Source organism: Manis javanica, chromosome 16 (genome assembly GCF_040802235.1).
Source record: "Manis javanica isolate MJ-LG chromosome 16, MJ_LKY, whole genome shotgun sequence".
Classification (NCBI taxonomy): Eukaryota; Metazoa; Chordata; class Mammalia; order Pholidota; family Manidae; genus Manis; species Manis javanica.
The window spans coordinates 10784564-10804586 of NC_133171.1; the positions used below are offsets into that span (position 1 = coordinate 10784564).

At 41.6% G+C, this 20023-nt stretch overlaps 1 protein-coding gene across 14 annotated transcripts in view; it reads left to right on the forward strand.

Annotated features, from left to right (window-relative positions):
• Positions 1-19804, forward strand: part of LOC140846792 (bromodomain adjacent to zinc finger domain protein 2B-like) — a 120976-nt gene extending 101172 nt beyond the window's left edge. For 13 of the 14 annotated variants that reach the window (XM_073224500.1, XM_073224501.1, XM_073224504.1 and 10 more), the window contains 3 exons: positions 1960-2096; positions 2375-2518; positions 2793-2993. In XM_073224500.1, the coding sequence (XP_073080601.1) occupies positions 1960-2096; positions 2375-2518; positions 2793-2919 (408 nt within the window). In that variant the 3' untranslated portion in view covers positions 2920-2993. Of the gene's footprint in view, positions 1-1959; positions 2097-2374; positions 2519-2792; positions 2994-19781 lie in introns of those variants that run through there. The other variant, XM_073224503.1, reaches the window with a different exon arrangement.
• Positions 19805-20023: the final 219 nt, after the last annotated feature.

A 20023-nucleotide genomic window follows, 5' to 3' on the forward strand; every position in this document is an offset into this window, starting at 1 on the left:
TTTTTTTGTTTTTGGAAATTCATAACCTTTTCCAGATTATTAATACACATTTCTCATTAACACCATCTCTCATAATTCTCTTTTTAATGTTCAATAATTTGCTGTGAAACTACCTTAAAAAGAAGGCAGAGTTTCATGTTCAAGATGAATGAGTACATTGTAACCTTTAGTTAGCTGTAACAGTGCCTATAATAATCCTCGTAAGAAAAATTTCATGTTTTCTTACTGTGAGTATTGTTAGAAAATGATCTCAAGTAACATCTTAGTTCAAATAGGAACTAGAAGCTTTAGCCCATTATTCATGAAATGTTCTTTTTATGTAAGACAACTATTCAGTCTAACTTAATCTTAATTAACTGGACTTTTCCCTCAGTATATATTCAGCATTCTCTTTTCTCTTTTTTTTAATGATTTGGGGGTTCTAAAAGCTCAGTATAATATGAAAACTCAATCAGATTTTATTGAGTAAAAATTAATAAACTAAATGGAGAAGAGACTTAGTAAAACATTTTAATTATTTCAATCAGTGACAAGAGGTAGTGATTCTTTGCTATGATATGGGAAAGGCGTTAGATTTATAGTTTGTCTTATTTTAATCCACTAAAATAACTCCTTAATTATGCATTTAACATCCCAATAGAGAACCAAATAATTGTAATTGCTTAAAAGCAGTTTTTTAAAAATGTTGCTAAAAGAATCATGAAATCCTCAAGGAAATTGATACGAAATACTCTAAAGAAATGTTTTCCGCCAAGTTCAGTTCAAGAATATAGGCAACATTTAATTAGGGCTAGACTGAATATCTAACTCCACATTCTAAGATTTTTTTTTGAAGATTTCTTAACAGTCTGAGTAAGGAGTAAATAATTTTCTAAAAGAGGATAAATGCTATTGTAGAGAATCAAAACACAAACCATATATTACCAGTGACCTTGCGTATTTCTCTTCTTTGATCTATTATATTCATTGTAACTTTTATTCTCAAAATAGATGCTTATTTCCCAATTTCTAAATTGGGGGATGTTGGGAGGAGGGTGGGTACTCATTGTTACATTGACGTGCTGCCTACAAATTGTTAGATTGCATAAGGGCCACATTGGGGTTCGTTTGTTTTTTTCCCATATACTTTCAGAGCTAGAATGGCCTTACCAACTGTGTGACTTATCTTCTTCTACAGATAAGCAAACAGAGCCTCACAGATTTTTTTTTTACAAAGTTCCATAGCTAATCACTGACAGAGCATAGCTGGCATTCATACCCTTTAATTCCAAATATGATCTATTTTATGCTATTTCTTTATTGTTTTCCCCAAAAACACATCTTTTTTTTTTCTCCTCATCTTTAATAACACTGCTTTGTTCACACCTGGGAACCACAAGTTTCTGGAACTCTCTTCTTAACAACAAATGCTTTTTTGAGAAAAATAACAGTTTCCAGAAGATTTGACCATTTATAAAAGACTTTTTTTCCTATTTGATACTTCATGAGCCTTCTTTCATGTTTCGGCTACCTTTTTAATAACCTCCTCAACTTTCTTATTAGTAATCTCTATATTTCTATGTATATCCACCTTTGTTCTTGATTATATTGTGCTCTAAAGGATAGTCTTTAAATTCATTCAATTAGTGACATACAGTTCATTCAAAAGAATAGTATCTTTGATTCGTTCAAAGTCTAAAGGAAAACTGCTAAGTTCTGTAGCACCAAACATGGTGCCATGAGATCAACATCTTCGAGTTTTAAGAATCCTTTAGAGTTTTCATGCATCATTAGATTTTAGCCTAGTATTATCAGAGATCAAATTCATAGATCTCTCTTGAAAATAATAAAACTATCAACTTTTTGGGTGAGGAAGAGCATTCTTTTTGTTTATTCTGTCAGAGTTTCATAATTTAAAACAATAGAAGGTCTATAGACAGTTATTTTCTTATACCTCATATATTATTTTTTTAATTAAAGACAAGTTCACTGAAAAGGGGCCGCAAAGACAGAAAAAGGAAAATAGAGGAAAGCACTTGCGGTACTGGAGTAAAAGAAGAAAGCTGTACTCGTGGAAAGAAACTGAGACAGGACGACTCTGACCCGATGCTTGGCAGGTATTAATTCTGTTCCCCTGTCCTATATGTTCATAACACCCCATTGTATTTGTTTAAAGACCGTCCACCATATTAAAGGTGACTTTTTGACCGTGTAAATAGGAACTTTCCTATGTAATGTAAACTCTGTACTATAAGTAAACGTATCCTTTCATCTTATTTTATGAATTAATTTGCATTGTCTTTACTTGAAAGAGAATGAAAGCTAAACTTTTACTAAAGGTAGATAACTCTAAAGCATGGATATTGATTTCAAACATTATTTTCTCTACTACAAGCCTTTCTAAAATGCAAACTCGTCTCAGTAAAGACATGAAAAAAAGAAAGAGAGAGGAAAACACCTTCAGTAACTTACCAAGCCAGGAAAGCTTTACTTCTGTAAAGAAAATGAAGCAAGACCACTCTGACCTGACTCTTTCCAGGTATAATTTTTGTTCCCCTGTCCTATATATTCATAACATCCTGTTGTATTTGTTTATAAACCTTCCACCATACTAAAAGTGACTTTATGACCGTTGGTGTAAAGAGGAATTTTCCTATGTAATGCCAACTCTGTACTATAAGTTAATGTATTCTTTCATGTGTTTTTATGAATTAATTTGCATTGTCTTTACTTGGAAGAGAATGAAAGCTAAACTTTTACTAAAGGTAGATAACTAAAGCATGGATATTGATTTCAAACATTACTTTCTCTAGCACCCTTCCTGAAATGGACAGTCATGAAGATGCACGGCCTTTTGTAGAACTGCCGGAGTGCAGCACACGGAGTCGTCTGCGTTTCCGCCTCAGGGATGGGAGACACGTTTTTATTAAAAGTGCGTAAGCAGCTTTATAATAACATGTCTGGTATCTGGGGGTCTCATCAACAAGAAATAAAGTGGTTAACCACACACAGAACAGTCTTTCAAGAATGATCATTTTCTTTTAAACAAATACAATACCCCTGAAAAAAGGAAAGCTTGGTGTGCATATTGGCTACTTTGGGCTGGTGTTTTCGTCACTGGTGGTACATACTCAGCAGGAGCAGCTGTGCAGGAAGTAGTGGGCATGGTATGAAAATGGCAGTTGGTCCAGTAATCATTGTCACTGTACATGTGTGTATCATTTGTTCTGTGACTGACTTGCACTCGAGGTGCCCTAGGTTGAGTATATCCTCAAACCCCTATCACGGTTCTCCTCAAATAACAAAAGTTTTCCTAAGCCTCTGCTACCGCACAATTACAAGTATACACAACATACTTTCATTCAGAGGAATGAGGCTTTAACCTTAACCGTCATCATTTTAGCCCTGATTGCTCTGTGAGTTATAGAACCCTGGCCTCCCCTCAGGTTTATATTCCGATTGCCGTTCAAGTGGTGACCAGTGAATGGTGACCAGTGAGCGCTCTGCTGTCAGACCTAGGGTAGCAGCAATTTGAAATAATATGTAGAGAAAAAAGTAATATTTATTTAGTTGTTAACCATAGTGAAATTTATCTATGGGTATGGGGATATCTTGAACTCAGAAGAATTAAGTTATCATAAATGCACAATGATCTCTTTTCCTTGTTTCAACCTCAAAATGAAATTGGTTAAAAGCACTAATTTTAAAATGAGGGAATCTAATCTGCCTTTGGTACTTTATGCACCCCCTCTGTGCTCCTTTTTTCCATTTCTTCCACCCCCAATACCTTTCAAAAAATTTAAAATCCTATTCATTTAGCCTCTCATTGAATACATCCTCAACAAGGAAATTTGATATCAATCATTTACTCCTTATTGTAAGTTTTATTTGTGGGCTTCTTTCAACGTTATTTATATCTTAAGTATTTCCATTTAAGAAATGAAAGAAGTTTGTATTGTTAAAATAATTTAATTTCAACTGGAAGTTAAGGGAGGTATTTTAAGAGAATCAAAATTTTCCTTCCAGAGAAATATGACTGTCATACAACACAGGGAAACTAGTAGAGCCTTATCTACTAGGAATTTCACTTCGATAAGATCTCTTAGGCTTGCTTGGACCATTTTATAACTCTACCTTTAAAAAAAGACTTTTTTTTTGGTATCACTAATTTATAGTTACATGAAGAACACTATGTTCACTAGGCTCCCCCCTTCACCAAGTCCCCCCCCCACACCCCTTCACAGTCACTATCCATCAGTGTAGTAAGATGCTGTAAAATCACTACTTGTCTTCTCTGTTGTACAGCCCTCCCCTTGCCCCCCCCGCACTACACATGCTAATTGTAAGGCCCCCTTTCTGTTTCCCCACCCATCCTCCCCAGTCCGTTTCCCTTTGGTAACTGTTAGTCCCTTCTTGGGTTCTGTGATTCTGCTGCTGTTTTGTTCCTTCAGTTTTTCTTTGTTCTTACACTCCACATATGAGTGAAATCATTTGGTTCTTGTCTTTCTCTGCCTGGCTTATTTCACTGAGTATAATACCCTCTGGCTCCATCCATGTTGTTGCAAATGGTAGGATTTGTTTTCTTCTTATGGCTGAATAATATTCCATTGTGTATATGTACCACATCATCTTTATCCATTCATCTACTGATGGACGTTTAGGTTGCTTCCATTTCTTGGCTATTGCGAATAGTGCTGCGATAAACATAGGGGTGCATCTGTCTTATAAAAAGACATTTTTTTTAAACTTCAACTATATATAATGGAGGTAATTCCTCTAATTTCCTTGAGCTCTTCAATTTCCTTCCCCCATATATAGATAGCTTTAATGTCTTTCCAGTCAACCTTTTATATATTTATTTAGCAACATGTATCTTTAAAAATAGGTAGTGTCAAATGCTGGGCATAGAAGCCACAGGGCATACATCTGTAAAGAAGTAAAAAGCTAACCTTTTCAAAGAATATTGTTTCTCTCTCACTTACCAACTTTACATCTCCCTGTATGGCCCCGGAAGATGACTGGTTAGCCAGAGATGGGTAAGATTCCTCAAGGGAGGAACAACCTAAGACAGGCACAGTCGCAGGGGGGCCATCAGGTGAGAAATTGGGGGTCAACAGAGGTGAGGCTTAGAACCTCACCCCCCGTTTTGAGAGAAATCTGCATCCGTGGATGTTTTGTTGGCCTTGTCTACCTTGGATTAATACTTAGTCTATAGGCACACACCTGATCATCTACATTTGCCCTCTTACACCACTAAATTATGTTTTCTACCTTAATCTTGCATCTACCTACCACTTCAGCATTTTATTAAAAAAAGAATAACAAGGGAGAAATGTGGGATTCACATATAAATCAAGTATAAAAATCAAATGAATAATCATATATGACTTGATGCGTGATCAAAACTGAAAGTTTCTGTGATGACTGCCCTGGCACTGTTCACCATGTAAGAACTTATTCACTATGTAAGAACTTGTTCGTTATGCTTCAGAAGATTGGAGACTATTGAGAATTAGGCTTGGGGTTGATTAATGATCGTGCATTGAGTCCCCTATACAGAATTTTATTGTTAACAACCATTTGATCAATAAATGAGAGATGCCCTCTCAAAAAAAAAAAAAAGTAGTTTCAGTGCCAAATGAGAAGCAAAACTGAAGGAACAAAAGGCCAGCAGACTCCAAGGAGGAACTAGTGGGGGGGAGGGGTGGGGTAAGGGTGGTGGGGCGAGAGGGAGAAGGGGATTGAGGGGTATTATGTTTAGTACACATGGTGTGGGGTGTCACAGGGAAAATAGTGTAGCACAGAAGGCATATAGTGAATCTGTGGCATCTTACTACCCTAATGGACAGTGACTGCCTTGGGGTATGGGTGGGGACTTGATATGAGTGAATGTAGTAACCACATTGTGTTTTCATTTGAAACCTTTATGAGTATATCAATAACCTTAAAATTAAAAAAAAATAGTGTTAAGAATATATGTACATGCAATGTTTTTAGACTTACAGTCGCATTATACTATAAACCTCATTCTGTTTTTGTTTCAAGTTGAATAAAATGTATAAATCTAGTTAATGACTGATGCTGCGAGGTACTCCATCACAGGGATGTATCACATGTAACAGCCAGGTTTCTCTAGGAATGCAAACTTAAGTTGCCTGCAGCTCCTTGTCACTGCAGTGACTTGTCATACATGTCATATGCGGACACATGGGTAGAAGCCAGTTTCCAAAATGGTCCCAAATGATTCTCACCTTCTGGCATTCATGCCCTGGTGTAATCCTTTTCCACACACTGTCACGGTTAGCCTGGGTGACCAGCATGATAGGCAGAGTGACGGCAGGTAAATTCCCAGACTAGGTCATAAAATATGCTGTTGCCTCTGCCTTGTTCCCTCGGGTCGCTTGGTTCTCAGTAAGACCAACGACGGACAACCAAGAACTGCACCAGCTCGGAAGCCATGTGACTGTGGCATTTTAGAAGTGGATCCTTCAGCCCAAGTCAAGCGTTCGTTCAGGTAACTGGAGCCCAAGACAACATCTGGACTGCAACTTGCTGAGAGATCCTAAGCCACACAACCCAGAAAAGCTCCTCCTAAGGTTTATTTTCTGTTTTTCAGTATAATTGGCATGCAGTATCCAATGACACGCGTATCTCAGTGACAATGCCAGTTCAGTTCCACACCACAACAAAGCATCTCAAGCAAGAAAGTGAAATGGATTTTTTGGTTTCCCAGTGCATATAAAAGTTACCTTCACACTATAGTCTCTTAAGTGTGCAATAACATGTCTAAAAGCCTGTGTACATAACTTAAAAATACTTTACTGCTAAAAAATGCTAGCCATCATCTGAGCTTTCAGTCACTTGTGATCCCAGGTCACCATAACAAATACAATAATAATTTAAAAGTGAAATACCATGAGAATTACCAAAATGTGACACAAACATGAAGTGAGCAAATACTGCTGGAAAAATGCCAATAGACTTGCTCAACTCAGGATTGCCACAAAACGTCAATGTGTGAAAACCACAGTATCTGCAAAGTGCAATAAAACAAGGTGTGCCCATAGTTTAGGGTGTATATCATAATGTTTCAATGTTTTTATATATTGCAAAGTGATCTCCAAATGTCTAGTTACCATCTGTCACCATACAATTATTAGAATATTAGTATATTCCCTCTGCTGAACCTTACATCCTCATGACATGTATATTTTGTAACTGGAAGTTACCTCTTAATCCCTGTCACCTGTTTCACCTACTACCCACTGCTCCCTGCACTGGTAACCAACAGTTTGTTCCTTATCTATGAGTCTGTTTTGTTTTACGTTTGTATTATTTTTTTAGTTTCCACATACAAGTGAAATATGGTATTTGTCTGTATCTGATTTATTTCACTTACCATATTACCCTTTAGGTCCACCCATGTTGTCACAAATGGCAAGGTTCCATTTGTTTCTATTGGTGAGTAATCCTCCTTTGTGTAAATTTATCTTCTTTATCCAATTATCTGCTGATGGATAATTAGGTGGCTTCCATATCTTGGCTATTGTAAATAATGCTGCAGTGAACATGGGGGTGCATATCTCTTTGAATTGGTATTTTGGATTTTCTTTTTTTAAGTTTTTGAGGGACTTCCATATTGTCTTCCTTAGTGGCTGCACCAATTTACGTTCCCACCCACGGTGTACGAGGGTCAGGTGGTATCTCGTGGTTTGGATTTGCTCTTGATGACTAGTGATGTGGAGCATCTTTCCATGTGCCTGTTGGCCATCTGAATTTCTTCTTTGGAGAAGTGTCTCTTCATATCCTCTGCCCATTTTTTAATTGGGTTATTTGCTCTTTGGATGTTGAGGCTGTAACATTTCCAGAATATCTCGCCTGGCTTTAGTATATCTGCATATCAATAGGCGGTCAGAGGTGGAAAGAAGTATGGCTTTAGTGCATTTGCATCTTTCCTCAGGGGTGGAGAAGTTCATCTCCGTATCAGTGGGTGATTACCTGGACAACAGAGGGCTTATCTGTACCTGAGAGGTGAGAGGGAAGGGGGATGTTGTGGCTGCTTGAGCAGAGAAGAAAGACAGCCTGGGACTGCAGTTTGTGAGCAATAAACGGGTTTTAAACTTTATTTCTCCATTTAACTGATTTTGGTTTTTAGGGGTATTTTGTCTCGGGATTTCCTTTCCCCGGACTTACAATTGGCGTAGTCGGCAGGGTTCCTCTGAAAGCTGTCATAATGGGTGCGACCTTTGGGAGGGCCGCCCCTAGAAATGTTGGGGAGAAGCAGAACTCGCACCAAGGTTACATGTGTCTATATGTGTGGTCATGGAGGCACCACCACCGCTGCTGGCCATGCCAACCCCCGCCCGTGGCCTGAGCCTAAAGCTACTGATTCTGCCACTGCTGCTGCTCTTGCTGCCGGCCAGAACAACCATGGAAAGGAGCAGAGGTCCGGGTCACCTTGAAGCAACTGGCTGCTGTGTACTACGCCTTGCTGGCTACAGAGCCCATCGCTGGAACAGCTCCGACCAAGGTAATAACCTCCTATCTCATCGTGGGGTGGGTGCGAAACTGGACCCAAAGTCCACAGAGTGGTGTGGCACAGACACCTCAAAGGACAATGTGGGCTTATCGGTGTGGCTTGCCTTTCACCTTTGAAGAAGTCAGCTGAGCCTGGAAGGAGTGCCCTGCATGTTGTGCACATCAGCAAACCTCCAAGAAGGGCCTAGAGCGCCTCTCTGCAGCCTATGGTCGGTTGCTGGTTACTGAGAGCGATTGAGGTACCCACTTTATTGGACATGTGTTGCAAGGATGGGTGCAGCAATTAAGAGTGAAATGGACGTGGCCCTGGACATTTCAACACATGTATCAGCAATGGCTGGCTCTTATGGCACTTTGGGGTAAAGACCTAGAAGCTGGCCTTCTGTGTATTCCTGTAATAACAGCAAATTCCCCTGACAATCACGGTTATTTGCTTCTATGGTCTTTGTGTCCTGGATGCGCCCCCTGGCTGCAGCTGCCATGTGATGGCTGGAATGGGTGACCTTTGAACCTACCTGAATCCTCTGGCTTGAGAATTATGATTGTGTTGCTATTGTCAAGAAAATAATGTTGAAAGAGAGGCTTGACTGTTCTAATGTTTGGTAGAAGTTTTGTGAGCAATCTAGCATGATTGTGAAGAATGAGTAAACAAGTGTAGAAACGTATTTTGTGCTTAGTAAGAGATTGTGCTGTAAAGTACATTTACTTAATCTGCTTAGGCTGAATCTTCTGGCTTGAGGATTATCAAGATTTTATTGCTGTTGCTATTGCATGTTACTAGATTGGTTGGAAGAGGGGGATCGAGTTAATTGTAAGGCGAAATTTCTGGAAGGGTGGATTGTGGGTAAAATTGAAACATTTCCAGAATATCTCGCCTGGCTTTAGTATATCTGCATATCAATAGGCGGTCAGAGGTGGAAAGAAGTATGGCTTTAGTGCATTTGCATCTTTCCTCAGGTGGAGAAGTTCATCTCTGTATCAATGGGTGATTACCTGGGCAACAGAGGGCTTATCTGTACCTGAGAGGTGAGGGGGAAGAGGGGTGTTGGGGCTGCTTGAGCAGGGAAGAAAGATGGCCTGGGACTGCAGTTTGTGAGCAATAAATGGGTTTTAAACTTTATTTCTCCATTTAACTGATTTTGGTTTTTAGGGGTATTTTGCCCCGGAATTTCCTTTCCCCAGACTTACCAATGGTCAGTATAGTCTTCTGGTATTTAAGCTAACACATTAGAGATCAGCAAGGTGATAATCAGCAGGCAAGTCATTACATGATTGGGGAATTAGACCAAACCTCTGTGGCAAACAGATTACAGCTTGACCCGAACATCAAAATTTTCTACCACAAGCAATCTAACAAATACCATTTCCTGTGATAAACATCCATGTCTTGAGGTGGACACAGTAAGAAAACCCAAACCTTTCAATATTACCTAGAAATTTTTGTCCTAACGAAACACAGTTATAAACATTTAAAAAAATGAAAACATACAAAATAAGTATAGATTCAATTTAAAATACTTAGTACCAAGATATGTATGTGTTTGCTAAATCTCTCTTGTCTTTCTAAGTGACGGCTAATGGTTATTAAGTACTTAACAATCTCAAAAGCAATAGCTTCCTCAGAGGCCCCTGCCATTGACATCAAGTCTCATTTTAACTTTCAAGGCTAAGTTCAAGATATCTGATGCTTGTAATTTTCTTAATCCACTTAACGACATAGAGAAGTTTATTTGGATGTGAACATTACATTAGACAGTTTTTGATTATTCAGCTAAATATCAGGTAACATTTCCTCACAGCGGTAATAAAAAGGAGAGTGGAGAGGAAACTTGAAGTGATGGATGCATTCTGGCATAGACTGGTGATGGTCATGGATGTAGATTTACAACTCATCAGGCTGTACACATGAAATATGTACAGCTTTCTGTGTATCAATCACACCTTGGTAATGTTTTTGTTTTTTTTTAAAGAGCCATTTTTAAAAAGCAGGTGCTTGGAAAGTAACAAGGTTTGCTTCACTGAATGGACAAATGGCCTTGCTGGAGGGCTGGAGAGAGGATGTCTAAAACTGCACCCACTTACAAGGGTCAGAATGCACCAGCCCAAGGCTGCATGGCACCAACAAGGGGCCTTGGCCTTACTTCTGGATGCTGGTGACTAAAGGGCCCTTCTTGTCACTGGGACCACTGAAATTGGATTTAGGGAGAATTACAATCCTGTATATTTCAGCCTCCTGATTCTAGAAACATGCATAAAGCAAACATGATGTGGGTCAATCCATTAACCTAGGGCTCTGGTTCCTTCTCTCCCTCCCACCTCAGGCCTTACCAACTCCTTCCTACCCCCACTCCTGCTTCTACGTTCCTAGATGCACAGGCACAGGACTGGGGCACTGTGAGTAAAATTGTAATATTTCCAGAGTATCTCAACTGGCTTTAGTATATCTGCATATCAATAGGTATTCAGAGGTGGAAAGAAGTATGGCTTTAGTGCATTTGCATCATTCCTCAGGGGTGAAGAGAAGTTCATCTTCATATCCATGTATAATTACCTGGGTAACTGGAGGGCGTATCTATACCTGAGAGGTGAGGGGAGGGCCGGTTTTGCTTCTGCTGGAGCAGGAAAGAGAGAAGGTCCCAGACTGCAGTTTGTAAGCAATAAACGGGTTTTAAACTTCATTTCCCCTTTTGGCTGAGTTCAATGTTTAGAGGTATTTTGCCCCAAGATTTCCTTTCCCCAGACTTCCAGGCACCTACAGGGCAGGAGGAACCAGCCTTGCTCATCAACCTGCAGGCTTTCTTTGGAGACCCAGCTCTCTGCCTCCCGAGGGGGCTGCCTGCAGCCCAGACGCTCAGCACTGGAGGCTGAAGGATCAGTTAAAGAAGAGCAGCAAGTGGGAGGGGCAGTGGTGCTCCAGGAGGGAGAAGGCGCCCTTTGTTTGTTTCTGTTCCTCCCCAGGTGGCCCCAGATGGAGAGTGGGTTGGGCAAACAGGAAGTCCAGAAAAGGAAATCCTGGGGCAAAATACCTCTAAAACTGAAATCATTCAAAGGAAGAAATAAAGTATAAAACCCGTTTATTGCTTACAAACTGCAGTCTGGAGCCTTCTCTCTCCTGCTCCAGGAGAAGCAAAGCCGGCCCTCCCCGCACCTCTTGGGTACAGATAAGCCCTCCTTGCCCAGGTAATTACCATGGATATGGAGAGGACCTTCTCTCCACCCCTGAGGAATGATGCAAATGCACTAAAGCCTTACTTCTTTCCACCTCTGAATGCCTTATTGATATACACATGTGCTAAAGGCCAGGCGAGATGTTCTGGAAATGTTGCAATTTTACCCACACAAGTGCTGAGCAACTTTTGGGGCAGTAGGGGCCTCCTCTTGGGCGATTACAACAGAGTGGAGACAAAGGTGTTGCCAAGAATGGCAAAGTAAGAGGAACTGGTGAAAGGTACCTGGGGCCGACTGGCTGGGGCGGGCTGCTTCCTGTACCCCCTGCTACCTTCCCGCGGCAGCTCTCCTGACGTAGCAGCTGCTGGAATGAAGGCCCCGCCCCTAGGAGGGAATTAGGGAGAGTGGCCCCTAATCACCCACACACCTTTGAACCCTGTTCATCAGTGTAAACCTCTTCTAGTATCCTTTCTGTTTCTCACTGGCCCTCCTGCAGTGGCTGTGGCCTCATTACTGTCATACTATTATGCTCCCCATTTACAGATGAGAAATATTTCTATATTCTTGTCTAAGTCTACCAAGCAAGCTAGGGACTTAGAAAATGGTCTGTGCCCTTTGAGAAACTTACAGTTTTCTTAAGAATTTGTCCCAGAGTTCTTCCTTTTGCCCCTCTAGACCTGTTCTCCACCTGCCTGGTGACCCAGGGGGCCAGTCAGAGTGGACCACACATGGGCGCAGGGAGGAGGGCAGCCTTCCTTCAGGCCCAGCTCTACTGGGGGCAGCCACATCCCAGCCCACACTCCTCTCTGCGTGGCCTTTTCTAGGTTCTGGGCTCTCAGTATGCTTAGGAGTGGTAAGAGATCCCCTCACAAGGGCAGGAGTAAACTTCACTTTATTTTGTGGTTTCCTTATTCCCTGTCCACACTTTTATAAATACACCCCTTTGTTAAACCCTGTTCAAATTCCTAATTTCAGAGTACACCAATCATCTGTTTTCTGCTGGAACACTGAAACAAATATCACTCTTAATAAAACAAACAATTATTTAAGAGAAAACAGTATAAAATGTGTTGGTAGGAACTATAGATTTCAGATGGATAAATTGATGAAGAATCTCACTGCAAGATCTCAACAAACCCCAGGGCCATCATGGCACGGACACATCACTTAGGACCCAGGGGCAGCTCCTATGTCCCTAAAGTCTCCTACCTACGTCTCTAAGCACAATGTTAACGGATTTCTTCTTCGGCTTTGTTATTGCCTGCCCTTGGCATTTTCTTCTGGAATGAAGCCCTCTACATAGATGCAGGATAACATTTAAACTTAACTGCTACAATGGGATTCTGTGACTCAGGTACTTCTCTGAGCAGAAAGAATCTGATAGCTCTGGACATTCTTGTCCGCTTGGGATGAAGATGCCAAATGTGGTGGCAAAATGGGAAGCAGAAGAAGGGCAAGTGAAGACCTAGAAAGAAAATATGGCCTTGGAGTCTTCTCTGCCCATATCCAAAGTGTTTTCCTTGCTGTGCTGAGGGCTTAACCTTGGTTTTTTAAAAAGACAAGCCAAGAACAAAAATGGGAACAACATAAATGTTCAGCCACTTTGGTCCAGTAACACAGTGAAGTGTGAAGGATAATTATGGAAACTGTGCAGAACATGGGAACTGTTTATGAAAGTTAAACGAATGAAGCACAACATTCAGTAGCATATATACCATGGTTATAACTCCGAAAAATATTTAGGTACAAAGATAGATTCTGTAAGGATAAAACCAAAAAAGGAAAATAGTGCATTAAAGTGATAGAACTGTGTCTTTTATCTTTGTCTTTATTGGAAGAGATTGTCCTCTTTGGGCCTTTTGACTCCTTCCATATCTTTGGGAATTCCAGCCCTGTTGGTCTGGGTTGGTGCAGCTGTCAACCTTGAAAGATGAGGTAATATTGCTCCCCAGACAAAGAATAGACTTGCTTATTGCTTATTCCAAATCAGTGGATTACTTAAGCTCTGTGTTCTTCAGCTGTGATGCCGAGTGTCCCTCTGAGTCCATGGCATCACCTGAGTGGGGGCGGGGCTGAGGGGCACTGGCTGGTGAATGTGCCTGCCGGTAGTAGTCCTGTGTCTCTGACCTAGTTTTCTCATGTCTTCTGCCTGCATTCATGACACAGGAACAGGCTGACTTGGCTTATAAGGAGGCTGAAATCCGATTTCAGACTTTAACATTATTGCAAAACCAATTTGTAATTATTTATTTAATATTTCTCTTTCCCACCAGACTATAGATATTAGGGGATAAGAATTATGTCTGCCCTTTTTGCCACTGTTTTCCCAGCTGAAGAAAGCACAGCACAGGGTCAGCTTCAATGAACATTCATTGATTGATGGATTGAAGGAGCAGAGGTGTATAAGGAGCAAGTTATGAGAATGAATCAAACACAAATAGGTGGTTTGAAGGCTAGACTGGCACTTTGCAATCATATCTCCTATTGCTCACTAACAGTTAAAAACACCATGATTGGTGCCAGGTCCTCTTCTAGGTGATTTTCCAAATTTATCACATTTCAGTGCCCATACCCTCCATTTTCTAGGTTACAAAGTGCTTTCACATACAGTGGACCTTAGGCACAACTCTGTGCATCGTTAACCCCAAAGTAAAGCCAGTAATAATTGCAAGAAATGGCTAACATTTATTGAGGAGTTACTATGTGCAGGCTCTTGTATTAACTTGCTTCACCATCCCATGGATTCTGTGAGCACGTAACTGTCATCCCATTTTACATTTGAGAAGATCCACCAACAAAGTGGTAACTGGCCTGTCCACAGTCAACCTGCTGCTGAGCAGCAGTGCTTGAATAAGAACAAGCAGTCATACTGAAGGCCAGAGGCCAGAGCTACTAAGCTGCTACATTTCAAAGAAGAGAAAAGCAATGTGAGCAAGAGTCCATTGCTGTTGACATCAGCCAGCTAATAAGTGGAAGAGCTGGGACTCATACCCAGCTCACTTATGAGCACTGCTTAGACCTGAACCCAAATCCTAGACCCAATAGTCATAGCCAATCCAAAAATGTCCATCTTGATCTGGTCCCACAATCTGAGAGCCCTGCAGGTCAGCCACCTTGGTTTCTGCTGACTCTTGCCAATTTGCCTGCCTAGTGGCTGCTGATTGAGCTGCTGCTCTCTGACCTATGGCCTCAAACAAACTTCAGACAGAACTTCTGGACACATTCAAAGGGCTGGTCATTGCACAGGAAAAAGGATCTCACGATGCTGCTGAGTCTGAGGGCATGATTCAAAGACGGGGGCTCTGACGCCCTGTGGCTGTGTGATTCTGAGCCAGCCACCTGCTGCTTGGGCCTGAAGTCCCTTACACTCTGTTTCTCACATGGCATATACTGCATCATTTCCATTTAGCACACATTTGTAATTTCCTGTGGATGGCCTGGAACTTTTCAGTCCATCAGACCTACTCAGTGAGAGCCTCCTTGCCCCCAGACTCTTCCCATCGCCTCTGGCAGCCCTGGGACCCTCTGGGCTTCCTCAGTCATTCATCAAAACTTCCCTGTCCATGGGGCCCTGTGCTCATCTGTGAAAAAGGACACTTATATTTCACCACAAAAGTTAAAATTTTGGCCATCCAGTTAAAATTTCATTTCTTCCAGGAAACTTAATGCCTTAAATCTCTTTAACTATCTCTATTACAAAAGGCTTATTATCTCCCAATACCTACCTTATTACAGATCAGAAGCAAGTTCACTGATCACAGGATATTAGCCTTGGAAGTGTCAATCCTTAATATGTGGTAGGCAGGAGACTGAATGAATCAGCTAACATTTCATTTATTAAGTCGATAAACATTTATTTATTAAACACTTAGTTACTGTGTGTCTGGCCCTGTGGCTAGGTGCCAAGAAGACAAAATGAACAGAGACAGAAATACTCAAGCACTTTATGGTTAAGAGGGAAAGACAGGCATGTATGAACTATTAAATATTTTATGCCATAATGCATCAACACATGAGCAAGTGATAAACCGCTTGAGGAGATCCAGAAAGGCTTCATGAAGGAGGTGACATTTTCATTCTTCTGCATGTAGCTGACCAATTTTCCCAACACCATTTATTGAAGAGACTCTTTTCCCCATTGCATATTCTTGCCTCCTTTGTCATAGATTAATTGACTGTATAAGCCCAGGTTTATTTCTGGGCTCTCTCTCTTGTTCTATACACCATACACAAAAATGAGGTTGAAATGGATTAAGGACCTAAATGGAGGGCCTGAAACCATAGAACACCTGAAAGAAAGCATAGGCAATAAACTCTTGGACTTTGGCCTTAGCAATTTTTTTCTGTATACGTCTCTCTAGGCAAGCAAAACAAAAACAAAAACAAGTAGCACTACATCAAACTAAACAGTTATGCACAACAAAGGACACTTTCTGCAAAATGAAGAGGCGACCTACTGAGTGGGGGCATATACTTTGTAAATGATGTATCTGGTAAGGGGCCAATATCCAAAAACTGTGTAAAGAACTCATACAACTCAACATCAAAAAACCCAAATTTGACTAAAAATGGGCAGAAGACCTGAATAGACATTTTCCCAAAGAAGACATACAGATGGACAACAGATACATGAAGAGATGCTCCCCATCACCAATCATCAGGGACAGGCACGTCAGAACCACAGTGAGGTCCCACCTCACACCTGTTAGAATGGCTACTATCAAAAAGATGAGACAACAGCATTGGCAAGGATGTGGAGAAAAGGGAAGCCTCCTACCATGTTGGTGGAAATATAAACTGGTGCAGCCACTATTGACAACAGTATGGCGGTTCCACAGAAAACTAATATTAGAAATACAATACAATTCAGTCATTCCACTTCTGGGCATTTACCCATAGGAAAAACCCTCACAAATTCAAAAAGATATGTGGACACCTATGTTTATTGCAGCATTATTTACAATAACCAAAATAAAGAAACAACCTAAGTGTCTGTCAACAGATGAGTGAATAAAAAAGTGGTGCATATGTACAATGGAACATTACTCAGCCATAAAAAATAATGAAATCTTGCCATTTGCGACAACATGGGTGGACCTGGAAGGTGTTACACTAAGTGAAATAAGTCAGAGAAAGAGAAATACCAAATTATTTCAGGTATATGTGGAATCAAAAAACAAAACAAATACCCAAACCAAACAAAACAGAAATAGACTCATAGACACAGAGAAAAAACTGGTGGTTGCAATAGAGGAGATTTTTGGGGGTAGGGTGAAATAGGTGAAAGAGATAAAGAGGGACAAAATTTCAGTTATAAAATAAGTCATGGGAATGGAAGTACAGCATAGGGAATATAGTAATAACTTTGTATGGTGACACATGGTAACTATACTTACTATAAGCATTTCATAATGTATATAATTGTTGAATTATACATCTGAAACCAATATAATATTTATTGTATGTCAATTAAAAGAATGTTTTGAAGAGAATGAAGTCTGAGCCAAGAGTTTCTCCTGAATTTCACCCACAAACCATATTTGGTGTGTCCTTTCCCCACAGTTCTGGGCAGAAGTTGAGAGGAAGATAGGTCAGCTACCGTGTGAAACCATAAAGGTTCTCCGTCACTCTTGTGTGGCAAAGGGGCCTCTAGAGGGAGCCAGATGATTGTGAGAGGGGGAAAGATTTGAGGCACCCTCTGGTGTGTTTGGCCAACTCCTCATTTGCAAAGCATTCCTTTTAAACAGTTTTACCTAACTCCCAAATCACCGTAATCTTATACGTCTGAGTGTTTCTTTCTGAGCAACTTATTGACTTCTCTTACTTGATGTAGAAATGAAACCTGAGTATAGGTATAGGTAATAATTCAGATATTTCCATGAAATTTAACACAAGGGCCCCCCTCTTTTGAGTGTCGATGCTCACACTGGTTTGACTGTATCTTTGCAGGTGTTCTTTTGAAGGATATAACAAGCTTTTGAAGCCTGTCTATGAATTCTTGTTATTTCAGAATTTCAGAACACAGTTTTTTTTTTCTGCTTTAAAAAAACAAAAAACAGAAGAAATTTATTCTCTCACACAATGGGTGCCAGAGGTCTGAGATAAGGTGTTGGCAGGGTTGGTCATTCTGAGGGCTCCTTGTGGTTTGCTGACAATTTTTGGTGCACCTCCTCCCTGGTTCATCTTCCCCAGGCTCTCCGTGCGCGCGCGCGCGCGCGCGCGCGTGTGTGTGTGTGTGTGTGTGTGTGTGTGTGTGTGTCTGTGTGTGTCTGTGTGTGTGTCTGTGTGTGTGTGTGTGTGTCTGTGTGTGTGTGTGTGTGTCTGTGTGTGTCTGTGTGTGTCTGTGTGTGTGTCTGTGTGTCTGTGTGTCTGTGTGTGTGTGTGTGTGTGTGTGTCTGTGTGTGTGTGTCTTTGTCTGTGTCTGTGTGTCTGTGTGTGTGTGTGTGTGTGTGTGTCTGTGTGTGTCTGTGTGTGTCTGTGTGTGTGTCTGTGTGTCTGTGTGTCTGTGTGTGTGTGTCTGTGTGTGTCTGTGTGTGTCTGTGTGTGTCTGTGTGTGTGTCTGTGTGTGTGTGTGTGTGTGTCTGTGTGTCTGTGTGTGTGTGTGTGTGTGTGTGTCTGTGTGTGTGTCTGTGTGTGTCTGTGTGTCTGTGTGTGTGTCTGTGTGTGTGTGTGTGTGTGTGATTCTCCCTGTCTCCAAATCTCCCTTTATTAGGACAGCAGTCATGTTGGATTAGGGCCCGCCCTAAGGAGTTCATTTCAACTTGACATCTTCTGGAAAGACCCTATCTCCAAATAAGGTCATATTCTGAGGTACTGGACACTAGAACATCATCATATGAATTTGAGGGGAACACAAATCAATCCAAAACAATGCCCAAGCTAGGAACCTTAGACTTACTGTGCGTGCTCCTGCTTCCAGGCTCCCTAACCCAGTCTTTAGTCAAGTTTCGTTGCTTCTCTCCATGGCCACCTCCTGGCCTGCACCTTTATCTCCAGGTGACCTCTGACCCCAACCCGTCTCCTCTAGCCCATCCTCCCTGCAAACTGTTGTAGTCCTAAAACCACACAGCACTAGGTTTGTTACATTGTTCTGGCTGCTCAAGGACACACACTAACTGTCTAGTAGTTTCGGAATCATGTTGGGAGGTCTCGCAGGTACGTCGCCACACTGTGGGGAGGCTGGCTGGTTCTCAGTGGCCTCCAAACATGAGCTGTTTAGTCTGTCTGCAAGCCTCCCATTATTTCCATTGCCCAGAAAACCTTCCTCTGCCTGGTCCAAACTTGTACACACCTAAAAGCCAGCCTAAGTCACACTTCGTCAGTGACACCTTACCTGATGGTTCCCTCCTGGAGTCTGACCAGGTCACTGTACAGCTCCGATCTCAATTTATTTGTCTGTTTTGTGTGTGTCTCTCCAAGCAGGCTGTGAGCTGCATATGAGCAGGACTACAGGTGGCATTTCTTTTGCCATCCCTGCCCAGCACAGTGTCTGAGACATACAAGATATCCATAAATGTTGGGTGAATGAGGTGAAAAATAAGTGATCTATGACTTGGTGGATGAAAGAGTGACTTACTTGATGACTGTGTGGCTGAAAGGCGATGCTAAGGGCAGGGTTTCATGCCTGCTGGCCACTTCATTAAATCCTCACTTGTGATGATGGAGGGGGCCTCAGTGTGACAGAGAATTGCTCCCTAGGGGCTATGCTGCCCCAGGCTTTGTCTTCACTGAGGCAACCTCAGAACCATTCTCTAGCTCAGCAGGGAGTGTAGAGTGGCTGGAAGCCCCCCACCATGCCCTGTGGCCCAAAGCTCCTTTCAGATAAGTACTGTGTTTTAGACCTTCATGGACACAGGAAGAGTGATTTAGATTTTCAGGGAGAGGCTTGTATGCAGGCACCTGGACAGGTTTGCTCATGATCACCTGTACCCCTGACAACTATGGCCTTCCAAGGGGCAGGTGAAGGAATGTCCTGATGTTTCCCAATGTGCTGCCCATAGGGGAAGGATTTAGCCCTGACCTTTGCTCAGGGTACTGTGTGAACAAAGCACAAGAACACCCTAACCAATGGGCTTCTTGATTACTTTTATCAACAGAGAAGTAACCAAAAGGAACCTTGAGATCAGAGGTCATTGCCTCCCCATGTGCCCACAACAGCCCCGACTGGCCGTTTCTACTTGAACACCTGCAGCCTTCACCTGCAGGTGAGACAGATGCTATTCACAATGAAAATGCAAGAGATGTACGTGGGCATTTAAAAGCCCCCAGAGGAGAGGACCATTCTCAGCTCATGATGGAAGCCCTAGCGTTTGTAAGGCGGGAACCCCTCTGGGACCTG